General features: G+C 62.8%; 3 protein-coding genes across 9 annotated transcripts in view; 2 read left to right on the top strand and 1 right to left on the bottom strand.

The window, feature by feature from the left end:
* On the top strand, positions 1-8,993 carry LOC121361561 (transducin-like enhancer protein 1). 3 transcript variants are annotated; one of them, XM_041482362.1, is made up of 15 exons: positions 1-100; positions 403-517; positions 1,039-1,187; positions 1,847-1,910; positions 2,371-2,415; positions 5,585-5,647; positions 5,745-5,819; positions 6,344-6,539; positions 6,990-7,012; positions 7,182-7,286; positions 7,431-7,475; positions 7,767-7,922; positions 8,156-8,282; positions 8,369-8,553; positions 8,626-8,993. In XM_041482362.1, exons 2-15 carry the CDS (start codon positions 494-496, stop codon positions 8,704-8,706), a joined length of 1,338 nt encoding a protein of 445 aa, XP_041338296.1. In that variant the 5' UTR covers positions 1-100; positions 403-493; the 3' UTR covers positions 8,707-8,993. The 3 variants fall into 3 exon arrangements, with proteins under 3 accessions (XP_041338296.1, XP_041338306.1, XP_041338316.1); XM_041482372.1 differs by lacking the exon at positions 1-100 and having other exon boundaries at positions 355-517; XM_041482382.1 differs by lacking the exons at positions 1-100; positions 403-517; positions 1,847-1,910 and having other exon boundaries at positions 551-1,187.
* A 9-nt stretch (positions 8,994-9,002) lies between these two features.
* Positions 9,003-10,628, top strand: LOC121361570 (transducin-like enhancer protein 1). The gene is made up of 2 exons (XM_041482396.1): positions 9,003-9,400; positions 9,575-10,628. Exons 1-2 carry the CDS (start codon positions 9,134-9,136, stop codon positions 9,680-9,682), a joined length of 375 nt encoding a protein of 124 aa, XP_041338330.1. The 5' UTR covers positions 9,003-9,133; the 3' UTR covers positions 9,683-10,628.
* Positions 10,629-10,783: 155 nt separating this feature from the next.
* Positions 10,784-15,091, bottom strand: part of TLE2 (TLE family member 2, transcriptional corepressor) — a 14,264-nt gene continuing 9,956 nt past the window's right edge. For 2 of the 5 annotated variants that reach the window (XM_041482341.1, XM_041482326.1), the window contains exons 12-20: positions 14,195-14,336; positions 13,659-13,822; positions 13,239-13,315; positions 12,527-12,776; positions 12,086-12,333; positions 11,841-11,988; positions 11,609-11,759; positions 11,399-11,475; positions 10,784-11,318 (exon numbers count right to left, since the gene is read on the bottom strand). In XM_041482341.1, coding sequence (XP_041338275.1) covers positions 11,211-11,318; positions 11,399-11,475; positions 11,609-11,759; positions 11,841-11,988; positions 12,086-12,333; positions 12,527-12,776; positions 13,239-13,315; positions 13,659-13,822; positions 14,195-14,336 — 1,365 coding nt within the window. In that variant the 3' untranslated portion in view covers positions 10,784-11,210. Of the gene's footprint in view, positions 11,319-11,398; positions 11,476-11,604; positions 11,760-11,840; positions 11,989-12,085; positions 12,334-12,526; positions 12,777-13,238; positions 13,316-13,658; positions 13,823-14,194; positions 14,337-15,091 lie in introns of all 5 variants that reach the window. The other 3 variants (XR_005956355.1, XM_041482334.1, XM_041482348.1) reach the window with 3 other exon arrangements.

Raw genomic sequence — 15,091 nt, 5'->3', positions numbered from 1 at the left:
CTCGGCTCGGCCCGGCTCGGCTCTACCGGGCCCGGCCCGGCCCGCCCCGCCGCAGGGGCGCGCGCCTGGGGCCGGGGCCGGGTCTGGGACCCGCAGCGCGGTGAGTCCCGTCCTGTTCCGTCCCGTCCCGTCCCGTCCCGGCGGTCCGGTCCGGTTCGGTTCGCCTCGCTGTCCGCCTACCGGGTACCGGCCCCGCTCGGGGCTGGGTCGGCGGCGAGGCCGGTGCCGCCCCGCGGCCGTACCTGCGGCGGGCGGCGGCGGGGCCATTGTCTGCGCGGCGCGGGGGGCCGGGGCTGGGCGGGTCCGCGGAGCCCGGAGGGAGCCCCGGGGCCCTGGGGCCGGGGCTCCGGGGCCCCGCGCCCCCGGGCAGCGCCGGGCGGTGACCCCCGGGTTCTTCTCCAGGGCCTGATCCGGAGCTGGGAGCAGTTTCCAGTCCCGCGCCTGCGGCGGGGCCCGCGCGGCCGCAGGGTCCCGGGCCTGTCCGGTGCCGAGGATGTTCCCGCAGAACCGGCCCCCGGTGAGCCCCCGTCCCCTCGCAGCAGTGCCACCCCGGCCCTGCGCCCCCAAGCCCGGCTCCCACTCGGTGCTGACTGGCACCGGTGCTGGTACTGCGTGTGATGCTCGGCGGCGGTGCCGTGGCTCTTCCCAAAGCGGTGCTGAGCCCCGGCGCCGCGGGTCTGGGCTTTGTGAGGTGCCTGCAGCGGGATTCACCGGGGTGTGATGGTGGGACGGTGATGGGCAGGCCGGGAGCTCAGCTGTGGGGCGGCTGGGTGAGGACAGGCCACCAGGTCTGTGCCATGCCCAGTGCCACCCGTGGTCATTAATCCCTTCTGGCTCAGTGGCCAAACCGATGCTGACGAGGCCCTTGGTGCCTGGTTGTGACCAGTTTCCTCTCCACTAACTCCTTGTGCAACCTCCTGCATGTGCTGCTCTCCCGGATGTGCCCGTAGCCTCTTCCCCGGGGGCAGGAGAGCCCTGGGGGATGTGCCAGCCTTGTTGGGCAGCAGCAGTGACCCTGGAGGTGCCATCTCTGCCTAGGCCCATCTCCAGGCACCCTCTGCTGCCTCGGGAGCCGCTGTTGCTGCCAGTGCCATCCCCAGCACCCCCCAGTCCCTCAAGCTGACTTACCCAGAGACCTTGGATCGCATCAAGGAGGAATTCCAGTTCCTGCAGAACCAATACCACAGGTGAGAAGCTGCCAGAGTTCACATGCCAGCATGTGAGCTGGGCACTTCATGGTGCTGGCCAGCAGCAGGCTCCTCCTGGCACTGGGCAGCACCATCCAGTGTGGCTGCTGGACTGGTCCCTCCAGAGGATGGCTGCGCCAAGCATCACCTTGGTAGCCTGAAATGTTTCTGTTTGAGGGGAAACTCGGCCTTTGCCTGCCAAAAACCCCAGGAGGAGGTGCTGGCTTCCAGCACCCAGCTCCTGGGCTGAGCCAGAGCCATCACTTAGACCTGGAGTCCTTCTGATCCGTGAGGCTGCTGTCCAGGATCAGCTCCCCTTCCCCACACTGTGCAGGGCAGAGCAAGGTTTGAAATGCAGCTAAGCTTTGCAGCTCACTCCATTTGGGAAGCAGATGCTGGGGAGGGGGTTAAGAGTCCGTGCAAATTGCTCCCTGATGCCCAGATCCCTTTGGTGTCCACCTCCTCTTTATCAGCCCCTTCCTGCCCTCTTTCAGGTGGTTTTCTTGCTTGTGCTGGGAGATGGGATTGAAGCTGAGAGGAGGCTGAAGCCTGTGGTACACTGGGAGGGCTCTTGCTCTGTCCAGCCAGGGACATCCTGTCACTTGGGAGGACCAAGGGGGGTTGCTCCTTCTCCCTCTCTCTCCTCTTTATTTTCACAGCTTGAAGTTAGAATGTGAAAAGCTGGCAACAGAAAAAACAGAAATCCAGCGTCATTATGTCATGGTTAGTGAGCTCCACCTGAAAGGAGAAGGGTGGTGTGGGATCTCCTCTGAACCATCAAAGGACATGCAGGGATGCTTTGCCTTCCCCTTGCTTTTGGGTTGTGTGGCCAGGCCCTGAGACCTGATTCCTGTGGCTGTTACTGTCTGGTTTTCCCCCAAAAAGAGCCGTGGTGTTGGAGCAGGATTTTCTGCCACAGCTTGGGGTGCCAAATCTGCTCCTGTGTGGGTTGTCCCCGTTCCTGCAGGAGTCCTGGGATGGCTGTGTCCATCCTGTGGGCTGCAGCTGTGTGCCAGACAGCTCCTGGGAGAGGAGCTGGGGACCGTGTTGTCCCCACGGCCTGGCCACACCACGACTGTTTGTGGCCAGGCTCACCTGGTGTGCCAGCAGCACAGAGGATTTTCTGCTTGGGAGTTGCCCTGGTCTCCAGAGCCGTGCTGATGCTGCCTTCTCTCCCTCACAGTACTACGAGATGTCCTATGGCCTGAACATCGAGATGCACAAACAGGTGAGTGTGGTGGGCTGGGAGCTCTGTCCATCTCCTTGGTCCCAGCTCCCTGGCCCCACTTTGCCACCTGGGCTCTTCAGGGCTGTCCCCACAGGCAGCATGGGAAGCTGCTCCCTGATGTAGCCCGGGAAGCTCAGTGTTTCTGGGGGATGTGTCCCCTTCCCTGTGCTTTGTGTGGCTCTGTGCCATGGCCTTGGCCGCCTCCTTAGGTCCCCACACACATCTGTGCTCTGGTTTTGGGTTCAGGGTGCCCCTGCCTGGGCTGTGATGCTCTTGCTGTGTCAGGCAGAGAGCGGTGGTGCAGGACTTGTGCTTGCATGGCCGCTCACACCGGCTGTGAGTGCTCAGGGGGTGACTCTTGTGCAGGAGACTGGCTTCTTCCTCAGGGCAAGGGGGGCTGCAGGGCCACAGGATGGGCTCTCCTCCACACCTTTACAAGTGTCTGCTGCCCACAGGCCCAGGGGCCAGGGCTGAGGAGCATTCTGAGGAGAAAGAAGGGTTTGGGGGCTGGGTGCAGGGTGGGCTCTCCGGGGGCTCAGGGCTGCGCATTCTCCCTCGCTGCTTCCCCTCCCTCCCTCCCTCCCTTCCTCCCCTGTGCCGAGCTCAGGGTCACCAGCTGCTCTGAGACAGAAGGTTTCTTCTCATCTATTTTTAAAGAGGCTGCGGAGGAGCCTGGCGAGGCGCTGCCGCCTTCCTGCCCGCCCCGCGCCCGCCGCCGCCAACTGTTGCGCGGGAGCCCGCTCGGGTGGGCAGAGCTGGCCCCTGTCCCCAGCTCAGGACAGCTTGTCAGCCACTCCTGCCAGCTCTGTGCCCGCTGGGAGGGTGTGCTGCCACTCTGGGATGCCCTCCTTGTCCCGGCATCCCTGCCGATGCCAGGTGAGGAGCTGCCCCTGTGAGGGAGATGCCAAAGGCGCGCCCGGCGCGGAGCCTCTCCCCGGAGCGCTGCGAGCTCCTCTCCTCGGGCTGCTGGTTCTCTCCCAGCCCTCTCAGTCAGGCTCGTGTTTTCTGCCAGCCCCAGGTGCCGCTGGCCGCCGGCCAGTGAGCTGTCGGCACTTTTAACAAGGGCCCGTAAGTCTGCTCTGACAGCCAGCGGCCATTGTGTGAGAACGGGAACCGGAGCCGCGGGTTAGCGCTGCCCCGGGGGCACCGGCTCCCGTCCCTCCTCCCCTTCCCCAAATCCTGCTCTGCTCACGGGCACGGGCGGGTCCTGAGCGCTCCTGGCTGCCCCAGATGGCCACGGACTGAGGCTCTGTCTGTGCTGTGCCCCGTGTCCCCAGGCGCTCATCACCAAAGGCCAAGGCGTGGGGTTCTGCTCTGGGTTTGTCTGGGGGGAAATGGGGCTGGGGGCTGGCTGTGCTGGTGCAGCTCTCCAGGCTTGGCAGGAGAGGATCAAAACAGGAACGAGCAGGAGACGTTAATTTTTTTTATTGTTGCTTTGTTTTTGGCATGGAAAGGGGCCTGCAGCTTTCTATAAAAGCACCTCCCCGAATCTGCCTGGCCTTGGACTTGCTCACCGCGAGCCAGAGGGGAGGCGACGGTGCTGGTGGCTGGGGGGGCTGCAAACAGCGTGATCATTTTTCATGCTGAGAGCGTTAAAGTGCCAGTAAATTGCACATTAACGAGTGCGAGTGAATTGGAGGCAGCTCTCCCCAAGGAGCTGCTGCCCATCAGTGCATTAGGGAAGAGAATCCATCACTGCCGGCCCCGGGAGACAGCTAAATCCTTCCCAGAACTGCCGGCTGCCAAATCTCCTTGCTCCCCCCCTCTTCCTTTCTTTTCTTTCTCTTTTTTCCTCCCTCAGAAGGGGAAGTGAGGGCAGGTGCCAGATTGTTTCTGTGCTTTGGGGCTGGCAAGAGCAGGTCGGCAGCTGCTCTGGAGGGCAGCATGGAGGGTCCCTGGGTCTGTGTCCCCACACCAGCCGTGCCCCCTCACCCTGGCACTTCAGCACCTGCACCAGCTGGGCGTGGGAGATGTGCCCAAGGTCCTGGCAGGGAAATCCAGGGGTCAGTTCTGTCCCTGGGGCGTGGGAGATGTGCCCAAGGTCCTGGCAGGGAAATCCAGGGGTCAGTTCTGTCCCTGGGGCGTGGGAGATGTGCCCAAGGTCCTGGCAGGGAAATCCAGGGGTCAGTTCTGTCCCTGGGGCCCTTCAGCCTTTGGTCTCCTCTGGGGGCTGATAAGGGGGTCTGGGTTCAACCCCCTCCTCTCAGCTCCACGGTGTTTTCGTCCTCCCCACCAGGGTGGACAGGGAGCTCCTCGGGGCTTGGGACAGCATCTTATCCACACTCCTGTGCCCAGGACATGCCCTGCCCACCCAAGAGCAGAGGGATCCCTCCCCCAGCTGGGTTTAGGGACAGCTGCTGATCTCTGTCCCCTCTCTGATGCCAGCTCCTCTTGGGCAGTGTCTGCTCTGTTGGCCATCAGCAGGGACAGGAGCCTGTCCCCACAGCCTTTGGGGCATCTTTGGGTTCTGCCTGTGAGGGCAGGGATGGCTGAATGTCTGTGCAGGGTGGGGCTGGTGGGGGCTCTGGAAGCTGGCAGGGGGTGCCATGGGGCTCTGGAAGCTGGTAGGGGGATGCCATAGGAACAGGGGGCCCTGGAAGCTGGCATGGGGGTGCCACGGGAACACAGCACGGCACAGCACGACGCTGCTCTCCCTCCCTGCACTCCTTGCTCTTGATTGCCAGTGGCACTCGAGTGTTGCAGAAAAACAGCAGCTGGAAGGAGAGCACCTCTCCAGGGCTTCCTCTGGGCTGGGAGGGCGGCAGGGGGTGGGCATGGTGCCCGCAGGGGGCTGCCTGGAGGGCAGGGGGAGCCTGCAGGGGCCTTGGCTGCTGGGCTGGGGGCTTGCTTGAGGGTGGCCTCGGTGACATAGGCCAGGGGGCTTCATGTCCCGGGCAGGGAGGAGCTGGAAGCCGTCCCAGGGCTCTCAGGGTGGGGATGGAGTATGCTGGGTTTTGAAAGAGGTGTTGTTGTGAACAGGAATTGTTGCCCCGGGGTGTTTTTGCTCAGTGGTGCTAAGCAGCAGCCCTTGGGCTGGGTGTCAGTACCCAGAGACTGCCCGGGCCAAGCACCCATGGTGAGGGGGCTCTCCTGGCAGCCTCGGGGTCCCTCAGTGTGGGGTCTGCTCTGCCCCTTGCCCTGACCAGCTCTGTCTCTCCTCCTCTGCCAGACGGAGATCGCCAAGCGGCTCAACGTGATCTGCGCCCAGCTCATCCCGTTCCTGTCTCAGGAGGTGGGTGAGCCCTCGGGCCCAGCCAGCTGTGCAGAGCTCCTCTGGAGCCCAGGGAAAGAAACCAGCCTGCCCCAGCCCCTGTCTTCTCTCCCCACAGCACCAGCAGCAGGTGGTCCAGGCTGTGGAGCGAGCGAAGCAGGTGACTATGACCGACCTGAACGCGGCCATCGGGGTACGTCAACCCTCTGCCCGCCACTTCCCGCCTCTCCAGGGCCAGGGCTGAGGGACTCTGCCATGCTGGCACCTCCAGGCTCCTGCCATGCCTGGGCTGAGCCCCGTCCTGCCCCTGGCTGCAGCCCTGCTCCTCATGCAGCTGAATCGAGGGGAGGGAGAGGAGCAAACCAGGCTGGTTTGGGGGCTGCCAGCAGGACTCGGGGTGCAGGAGATGCAGCTGGGGGTGGGGGTGGTGGTTGGTGTGTGTCACTGTGTCCTGACACCCTGTGCCCTGGGTGGAGGGGGGTCACCACCATCCACACTCAACTCTTCTCTCGAGACTGCAGCAGGTCCCCCATCCAGCCCAGGGTGGGAGGGATGGGGAGGCCCCCAGAACATTACTGGGGACACCCTGGGTGCATGCCCTGCCCTTCCACACCCAGGCCCCGTTGCTGAGTGACCCAGGGCTGCCTCTTGCCCCTCACTTGCCCAGCAGCTGTCCCAGCACAGCCCTTTGACTCTGCTCTCCCCTCTCCTCTCCAGCACCAGCTGCAGACCCAGCACCTCTCGCACCACGCTCCCCCCATCCCGCTGACCCCCCACCCCTCGGGAATGCAGCCCACTGGCCTCGCTGGCATCAGCAGTGCCTCGGGGCTGCTGGCACTCTCGGGGGCACTGGGGGCCCAGGCCCAGCTCCTCGCCAAGGAAGACCGAGGAGTCCATGACTCAGAGCCCAGGGGTGAGTGTGGGGGGAGTCAGAGCCTGGGGTGGCTGAGGGGATCTGAGGGAACCTGGGAACAGGAGGTGCTGGGCCTGGGGCTCCCTCTGCTCCCCATGCCCTTCTTACCTGGGCACTTCCCTGGGGTGGGGACCAGGGCTTGGTTGAGGGCTACTTGTCAATGCCTCAGGGCTGCCAGCTGGGCTGGAGGGGCAGGGGGCTTGCAGCTGCAGGGGGTTTGGGTGGGAACATCTTCCAGTGACCAGCACCCTCATGGGAGGGGCGTGAGTGGGCTGGTGGGGGAGGGTCTGGGACCACCCTGCTGCTGTCGTGCTGGTCTGGCCCTGCTGTGAACGCCCCCACAGCTGTGGGTCAAGTGGGTGGCTTTTCTGGGGGACTCTTGGTGGTGACACAGCGTGTCCCCCTTTCCCTCCTGGTCCTGCTGCTTGCTGCTCCTCTGCACTGCCACAGCCACAGACCGAGACCCCGGCCCCGTAAGTGCCTTTTCTTCTCTCGCACCATTCTGTGGTGGCACTGGCTGTGCTCAGGACACAGGGCTGGGCTGGGGCACTCCATGCTCCTGGAGGCAGCCCTGTCCTGGTGCTGCCTGTCCCAGGAGCTGGGCAGAGCGTGCCCAGGCACTGACACTGTCCCTCACCCCAGAGCTCCCTGGCGCTGTCGAACGGGGAGCGCGCGCGAGCCATCGCCGAGTACCTGAGCGGCAGCAAGAAGAGGAAGGTGGAGGAGAAGGAATTTGTTACAGACTATGTGAGCCCAGGGCTGGGGGGATTGGGATGACCCCATCCTCTCCTGTGGGGCGAGGAATGGAGCTGCCTGTGCCTCTGGCACAGCTGCAGGCAGGAATGAGGGGGGCTGCAGCCCCTGTGGCTCCAACCGTGCTCCACGTTTCAGGGCAGCGATGCAGACAAAAGTGAGGACAACTTGGTGGTGGATGAGGTCAGTGTGCTGGGACACTGGGAGGGGTCTGGGATCAGTGTGTCCTGGAACACTGGGAGGGCTGTGGGGTCAGAGTGTGCTGTCCATCCCCAAGGGTGGGACTAAAAGGCTGCTCCAGGCAGAGGTGGGCATCACAGGGAGGTGCCAGTGGCAGCTGTGCTCCCTGACCCTTGCCAGCAGCAGCAGTGAGCCCTAGGATCCAGGCTGGCATCCTGGCCCTTCTTGAGCCACCAGCTCCTCATAACCTGGGACATCCCTGCTCTGCTCCTGCTGATTTCCCTCCCTCCCCAGGACCCCTCTTCCCCGCACAGCGTCCACTCCTACTCGTCCCGGGAGAACGGTGTGGAGAAGGTCCCACTGGGCAGGAAGGAGGCCATGCCCCTCAGTCCCACCTCCATGGCTTCCTCCAGCAGCACGTCCCCGTCTCGGAGCAAGGATGCGCCCACGGTACGTGTGACTCACTTGGGGCCTGTGCTTGTGTCCTTGCTGCCTGGGCTCGGCTGGCAGAGTGGCCGTGGGTCCCCCCACCTCCATATCCATGGGCAAAGTGCTGGAGGGGCAGGGAGGTCCCACAGACCCTTCAGCACTGGCTGGGCTGGGCTGTCATTGAGGGGGAGCCTGCAGGGACCACCTGGCAGAGGCGTGCTGCAGTTGCCACCTCCCCATTCTGTTCCTGGCAGGTGGAGAAGGCAGGAACACCCAGCCTGAAGTCCAGCACCCCAACTTCCCAGGGTGACACCCTGCCAGGCTCCAGCAGTGCCCAGCAGTTTCGCCCAGCTGCTGCCAAGGTTCCTGTGGACCCCCTGGGTGAGCTTGGCCCCGCTGGGGCCTGGGTGGGTCTCCAAGCTCTGTCTCCAGGGCCCCATCCCTTCACTCTGCCTCTCCCCCACCAGCCCTGGGCCTGAGGAATCCGCTGGGAGTGCAGAGCCCCTACTCGGCCGCCTTTGGCTTGGCCCACCCTGCGGTCAACGGGGACGTGGCCGGGAGCGGCGCCTACGCCAGCCTCCACCTCATGTCCCCGCAGCTCAACGGGGCTGCGGCCGCCGTGGGAGCCGGCGGCTACGGGCGCTCGCCCCTGGTGCGTGACCTCGTCCCCGTGGGGCTGAGGGGTCACAGAGTGTGAGCTGCTCTCACCCGCTGTCCCCTGCAGGTGGGCTACGACCCGCACCCCCACATGCGCGTCCCAGGGCTGGTGACCGGCATGCAAGTGGGGACCTCGGGCAAGCCGTAAGTGGAACTGGGCTGGATGAGGAGGGGATGTGGTGGCTGGGCTGGGGGAGGGGGTGTGGTGGCTGGTGGGGGTGAATTTGGGCTGTGTGGAAAAGCTGGGAGCAGCAGGGATGGGGAGCACAGCCTGTGGGAAAGCTGGGTTGTGGTGTGCCCAGCTGGCATCGCTGGGTGTGTTCTGCACATGGCTCTGACTCCAGACTGTGCTGCCTCTGTTGGACCTGCGTGGCACCAGCCCCTGTCCACGCAGGATTCTGCTCTGCTTCTCACTGCTCTGCTCCCTTGCAGTGCCTACTCTGGTAGGCACACCTCTCCCGGCCCCCCCTTGCTCTGGAGCCTCATGGATGCCACCTCTACTTCTGTCCATGTGTCACAGGGCTCATTGCCCTGGGGGCAAGCATTTGTTCTGGTAGCCAGCCCTGTCCTGGTGGATGATGGTCAGAGGAGGGGTATCCATCCCTCTTGGAGCAGTGCTGGCTGCTGGAGCCAAACTCCTCTTTGTGTTCCCTTGGCTCATGGCTGGCAGAGCTGTGGCTGCCTCTCTCTGTGTGTTTCACAGCCTGTGCAGGATCTGCTGCTGGCTCTGGTGTGGTGACATGAGGCTGCTTTGTCCCTCCACAGGGAAGTGGTTTGTGAGCACAGGGAAGGACAACCTGCTCAACGCCTGGCGGACGCCCTACGGAGCCAGCATCTTCCAGGTGAGCAGCCTGCAGGCCTGGGGGTTCCTGGGCTGAGGCTGCCAGGAGCTGCCCAGCACAACCCAGCTTTAATTACGTGCCAAACCCGTAAACTCATCTCTGCAGCCTCCCCAAGGAGTGGGGATTGGGACCTTGCTCTGAGGCAGATTTTGTGCTTATCCCTGTTCTCTGCAGTCGAAGGAAACCTCCTCAGTCCTCAGCTGTGACATCTCCACGGACGACCAGTTCATCGTGACGGGCTCAGGGGACAAGAAAGCGACAGTTTACGAGATCATTTACTGAGCCCCAGAGGTGCCAACTGCAGGACAGGCAGCTGTCCACGGGGATGGACAGGTGGACTCTACCTGCCCTGCTGCTGACTTCCCAAAGAACGTGCAGCCAGTGGCTGTGGCATCCCAGCTGGAGGAGAGCAGAGAGGGGTGGAGATGGCCCTGGGACTGTGGCCAGGCATGGTGCAGGCTGCTGCTCGGGGTGGATTTCCTGGGGACTTTCTCCTTGTTTTGTTCTTTGTGGGTTTCTTTCTAAATCTAGACTGTGGGAGTTGGAGATGGGGGGGAGGTCTGGCATTGTTAGGGGTTTTGTTTGGGTGCTTTTTTTTTAACTTTTTGTTGTGGGGGTTTTATTTGTTTAAGGCTCTGGGCCTGCCAGGGTGGATGGGCTCTGGCCTTCCTTCTCTCTGTGCCTCCCAGGGTGTATTTAATAATAAAAAACAAACAAAAAAAAAGGCAGCTGTGCCTTGTCCTGGGCAGTAGCCTCGATGCTCTGTGGGGATGGGATGGAGCCAGGTGGGAAGGGTGACACCATGGCAGCAGCCTTGTCCCTTTTGGTCACAACTTGCTGCTCCTTTCCTGTGCTGAGGAGGGTCTGAGGGGGCTCCTCGGTGGGCAGAGCCCATCCCTGGCCCTGGCGGGGAGCAGGAGCCAGGAGCAGCAGTGTGGGCACAGAGTGGTGCTGGCTCTGCCATGCCCCAGTGGAGCAGCCTCGGGCTGCGTGGGTGTGGGGGAAGAGGAGAGCCCTGGAGGAAGTGGTTTGTGAAGGAAATGAGATGTGAGCACTCAGCGCCTGCCTTATCGCTCTGGCTGCCTGCCAGCACTGCCGTGGGCAAGCAGGGCTGCTCCCAGGAGCCCGGGGCTGGCAAGGGCTGCGGTGTGGCAGCTGCTCTGGGCTCCTGCCCCCAGCCACAGCTCACCACAGGCACCACAGAGCGGTGCTGGAGCTGGGGCTGCCATGGCAGGCCAGCAGCCACACCTCTGCCACGCTGGGAGCGTCCTCCCCTGTGCTGCTGGCCAAGAGCAGCCCCCCAGGAGACCTTTCAGAGCCCAGCCCTTGGCACAGCAGGCAGCACTGGCTGGCAAAGGCCCCTGCTCAGAATGAGCCCAGCCCTTCTTTTGTTCCTTTTTATTAGTAAGGGATTGAAAACATAGTTAAATACATTTCTTTAGTGATAATTTACAGCTGTTTCTGCAGCAGAAAATGGGTGCTGTTAAGTCAGTAGCAGTAATTCAGGAGACACACGCTCCCAAGCTTTGTCCAGCTCCCTGTGCAGCTGGCCTGAAGGACAGACAGGGCCCAGGATGTCCAGCCCAGCCCTTGCCCAGCTCAGGGGATGCCAGGCTACACCCAGCCCTCACCTCCAGCCTCCTGCAGGAACCAGGGCAGGAGAATGGGGCCAAGGCCTTGGTTTGGTGTCTGAAAGCAGTGGAGGAGGAGGGAAAGTAGAGCTGCAGGAGGGCAGGTCCAGCACTGGAGGCTTCTGTGAGCCATGGTGGCATTGGGAAAGGTGTGTCCCCATTCCTGATGGTGACAGGAGTCAGTAAACCACCTCATACACTGTGGCCTTCTTGTCACCAGAGCCCGTAACGATGAATTTGTCGTTGACAGAGATGTCACAGCTCAGGACTGACGAGGACTCCTTAGACTGTGAGTGAGAGGGCAGGAGGTGAGAGTAGGGCTCGTGCCTGGAGCCACCAAAATCCCCCTGCACATGCCTCAGCCCACCTGGAAGATGCTGGCCCCATAGGGCGCCCGCCAGGCATTGAGCAGGTTGTCCTTGCCCGTGCTCACAAACCACTTCCCTGGGACAGGAGACAAAGTGGGTGTCAACAGCTGGGACACCATTCAGGGCAGCTGAGCATGGGGGAGTAGACATCAAAGGGATAAATCTGAGGCTATCTACAGCCCAGGCAGAAAAAAAGGGCCCTTGCCTACCGCAGGAGGCGAATTTGAGAGAGAGGACACAGCTCTCGTGGAGGTGCAGCTGGTACTTGTCGGGTTTGGTGACGTGCAGGATCTCCACGTTGCTGCTCTCCATGCCCACGGCCAGCCACTCTCCCATGGGGCAGTAGCCCAGGGAGAAGATCTGAGGGGACACACAGGCTCACACAGTGGCCCAGCAGGTCCCAGCTGGCCCCAGGCTGCTGCCAGAGAGCTCCAGCCCTACCTGGGAGCTGAAGTCGTGCTGCTGCAGCTGCCGGCCCTCCCGCAGGTCCCAGCAGCGCACGGTGTTGTCCAGCCCCCCTGTCCACAGCTTGGTGCCATAGTTAGAGATGTCAATGCAGCTGGCACCATCCGTGTGGCCTTGAAACTGCCTGGGAAAGAGGGGGATGGAGAGGAAGAGGGCACAGCTGTAAGGGCAGCCAGCTCCCTGTGAGCCAGCATCTCCCCCTATGCCTGCCCCAGACTCACCTCACCATCGTCTGGTTCTGCAGGTCCCACACCACGATGTTGCCGTCACTGCAGCAGGAGAAGCAGACTTTGGCATCAGGGCTGATGGCCAGGGCGTAGCAGGCGGGGGCAGAGGAGGTGAGCTCAGCCTTGATGCGGGGCGTGGGGGCTGCCAGGTCCCAGATGGACAGGGTGCTGGCCTCCCCCCCCACGATCAGGCTGCGGCCATCGGGGAGCAGCTTGCAGGAGCGGATGTAGTTGTCACGGTTCTGAACAGGGGTGACAGGCAACAGGGCAAGGCAAGGACATGATGAGCACACAGGGCCTTACAGGAGACACTTCTCCTTCTTCCACTGCCGATGGGAAAGGCCCCTCTGTCCCCTCCACTGGAGCAGGGCACATTCCCCTTCCCAGCCCCAGCCCAAAGGCATTTCTGCTCCTCTTCCTCCTCCTCCTCCTCACCAGGCAGTCCAGCTGAGCCACGGCCGTCTTGGTGCCCGGCTGCCCCACGTCCCAGACCTTGACACAGCCCTTGCCCCCGGTGTAGACGTGTCTGGTGGAGTTGCTGATGGTGACAGCACAGACCACCTCGCCGTGGCTCAGGGTGTGCAGCTGCCGCGCGTGCCGGGGGATGCCGGAGCCCATGAGGGCATCGGGGGGGAACGGCACCGGCTGCATCTGCCCGTCGGCGCTGACGTGGAAGGAGTAGGCACTGCAAGGGAGCAGAGCAGTGAGAAGCAGAGCAGAATCCTGCGTGGACAGGGGCTGGTGCCATGCAGGTCCAACACAGACCTCTGGAATCAGAGGACATGGAAGGAGAAGGCTCTAGAAGGGAGCAGAAGAGAGGCCTGAACAAGCCCTGTGTGATGCCCAAGGGCAGGAGGTGATCTCTCTGTTTGCCACACTCAAGCCGAGGTGGAAGGTACCCAAGCCAAGGTGGAAGGTGCCCAAGCCAAGGTGGAAGGTGCCCATTATGCCCTGGCTAATGAGGGGTTTAATTACCCAGCTCCAGCTGCCAGGAATGAAATGGCAGCGCTGGACTTGGGATTGGAGAGCAGCTCCTCTTCAGCCCTGCCCTGCCCTGGGTGAGCCCTTGGGAGGGAGATGCCCCCAGCACCTACCTCAGCCCCTTGCCCCCACCCTCCCTGCAGCCCCAGCATGTGCAGCCACTTACGGCTTCCCTCCGGGGATGGTGGGGAGCGAAGACGAGAGGGTGGAAGCCCTCAGGTGAGGGTGAGACTCAAAGGCCACCTGCACAAAGCAAAGGGCACATGAGGAACAGAGCAGAGGACACCAAAGCTGGCCTCAGGCCTTTCCCTGCACACCCTGGGACCAGCCCAGCCTGGCTCTATGCAAGCTCCCTGCTCGCTGTGTCCTCCCATGCAGTGACAAAGACCAAAATGGGTTCCCACAGACACCAGTGGCGCCAGCAGAAGCTTCTCTGAGCACGCTGAAACCACCAGGCTGCCATCCCAGCCACCTCTGCAAGGGAGCCCTTCCTATGGCTGCAAGCCCAGCTGAAGCCCCAGATGTTGCCCAGGCAGCAGAGCCAGCACACCCAGCCTCCCCCTCCCTCCCTCCCTCCCTGACTTACCCCGGGGGAGCGGCCGTAGAGCAGCGTGCTGCTGGCCTGGGGCACTGAAAGGTGGATGCCCATGTAGAGGCCGGGGGCTGGGAGCTCCCCACTGAGGGCGGCGTGGGGCACCATGGCCAGGGAGGACGTGTAGGGGCTGCAGGAGCTCAGGGGGCTGCGGAGAGCTGCACGAGGAGAGAGCCGTGGCTTGGCCCTGGCGGCACCCGGGGGAGAGGGGCACCTGGGGACTGCACAGCCACCCCCTCCGGCCCCCACAGCCAAGCCATGAAGCACCCAGCTTTGTGCAGCCCCACCAAAATGACAATTCACCAGAGAAAAACAGGTAAAACCCCTGCTCTACCCCAACCACCACCCTCAGCAGTGGTGGTGGGTCCAAGCCCACCAGGCAGTCAGGTGTGTGGCAGTGGCAGAGGGGCTCCTGTTGTCTGTGGTTCATAGCTCTGATCCTGTGGAGCAAAACAGCCCTGCCAGCTCTGCTGGTGGCAGACAGGGTCCCATCAGGGCAGAGCAGCCCCCGTGCTGTCCCCAACACTCACTGACGCTGTCGGTGCTGGGGGCCTTGGCCGGGGGTGGCCGGAGAGCGACGGCCGAGCTGGGCCCGGGGCCTGGCGTGAGGGAGTCACGGGGTGGTGAGGAAGAGGAGGGCTTGGAGGTGGGAGCGCTGGCCACTGAGTCGGTCTGTGCAGCAGAGGAAAGAAGAGCAGCTTCAGCTGTGGAACCAGAGCCTGGACCAGCAGCCTCCACACCTCGCAGGGTGGAAGGAGCTCCTGGACGGAGCTGGACAAGGATTGGTCATCCAGGGCCTGATCCCCTCTCCTCTCCTTTGCCCCTCACATGTCCCCACTCTCCCCACAGCTGCAAATGCCCCATGCAAGCTTCGGGTCACCCCAAACTGTCCCAACCCTGCAGTGCCCACCAGCATGAGACCCCACAGACACATCTGCTGCTCCCTCAAGCAAAACTCTCCTGCATGTGAGGTCACCCCCATGCCCAACCTGGGACCACGAGGATGCCTGGCATGAACTGGCCTCTCCAATCCCCACAGCTATTTCATTCCTTGCTTTTTTTCCCTGCCTCTCCTATTTCTTCTGCTTTTTTTTCTGTCTGGGGATTTTGTCGACACCAGCAAAGGAAAAAAAAAAAAAATTAATAACAGAGAAAAGCTACGTGCTGTGCTGGCAGATTGCTCAGGGCGCTTTGTCTGCTCTAATCCGATTGTGCTGGGGAGCTGCTGCTCGCTGCTGCCCACAGCCCCCAGCTGGCTCCTGACCCCAGATGGGGGGACCTATCACTTGGTCCCTGCGGTGGCTGGGAGGCCAAGGAGTGGCACAAACATCCCTCCCCCTTCCCACATGCTGATGTTTCAATCTGAGTGCTGGACTGGTGCTTGGCAAGGAAGAGGGAAAAAAAAAACCCACACAGAAGCAAAAAAA

The sequence above is a fragment of the Pyrgilauda ruficollis genome, unplaced genomic scaffold (assembly GCF_017590135.1).
Source record: "Pyrgilauda ruficollis isolate IOZ18807 unplaced genomic scaffold, ASM1759013v1 scaffold115, whole genome shotgun sequence".
NCBI lineage: Eukaryota > Metazoa > Chordata > Aves > Passeriformes > Passeridae > Pyrgilauda > Pyrgilauda ruficollis.
The sequence above is the reverse complement of the archived record's forward strand: the minus strand, read 5'-3'. Positions and strand labels throughout refer to the sequence as shown.

Coding starts and splice junctions, on each gene's coding strand:
- LOC121361570 (XM_041482396.1), top strand. CDS start 9,134: ATGATGGTCAGAGGAGGGGTATCCATCCCTCTTGGAGCAGTGCTGGCT. Junction 9,401..9,574: donor ACGGAGCCAGCATCTTCCAG/GTGAGCAGCCTG, acceptor TGTTCTCTGCAG/TCGAAGGAAACCTCCTCAGT.
- LOC121361561 (XM_041482362.1), top strand. CDS start 494: ATGTTCCCGCAGAACCGGCCCCCG. Junction 7,013..7,181: donor CAGACCGAGACCCCGGCCCC/GTAAGTGCCTTT, acceptor CCCTCACCCCAG/AGCTCCCTGGCGCTGTCGAA. Junction 7,923..8,155: donor GGAGCAAGGATGCGCCCACG/GTACGTGTGACT, acceptor TGTTCCTGGCAG/GTGGAGAAGGCAGGAACACC.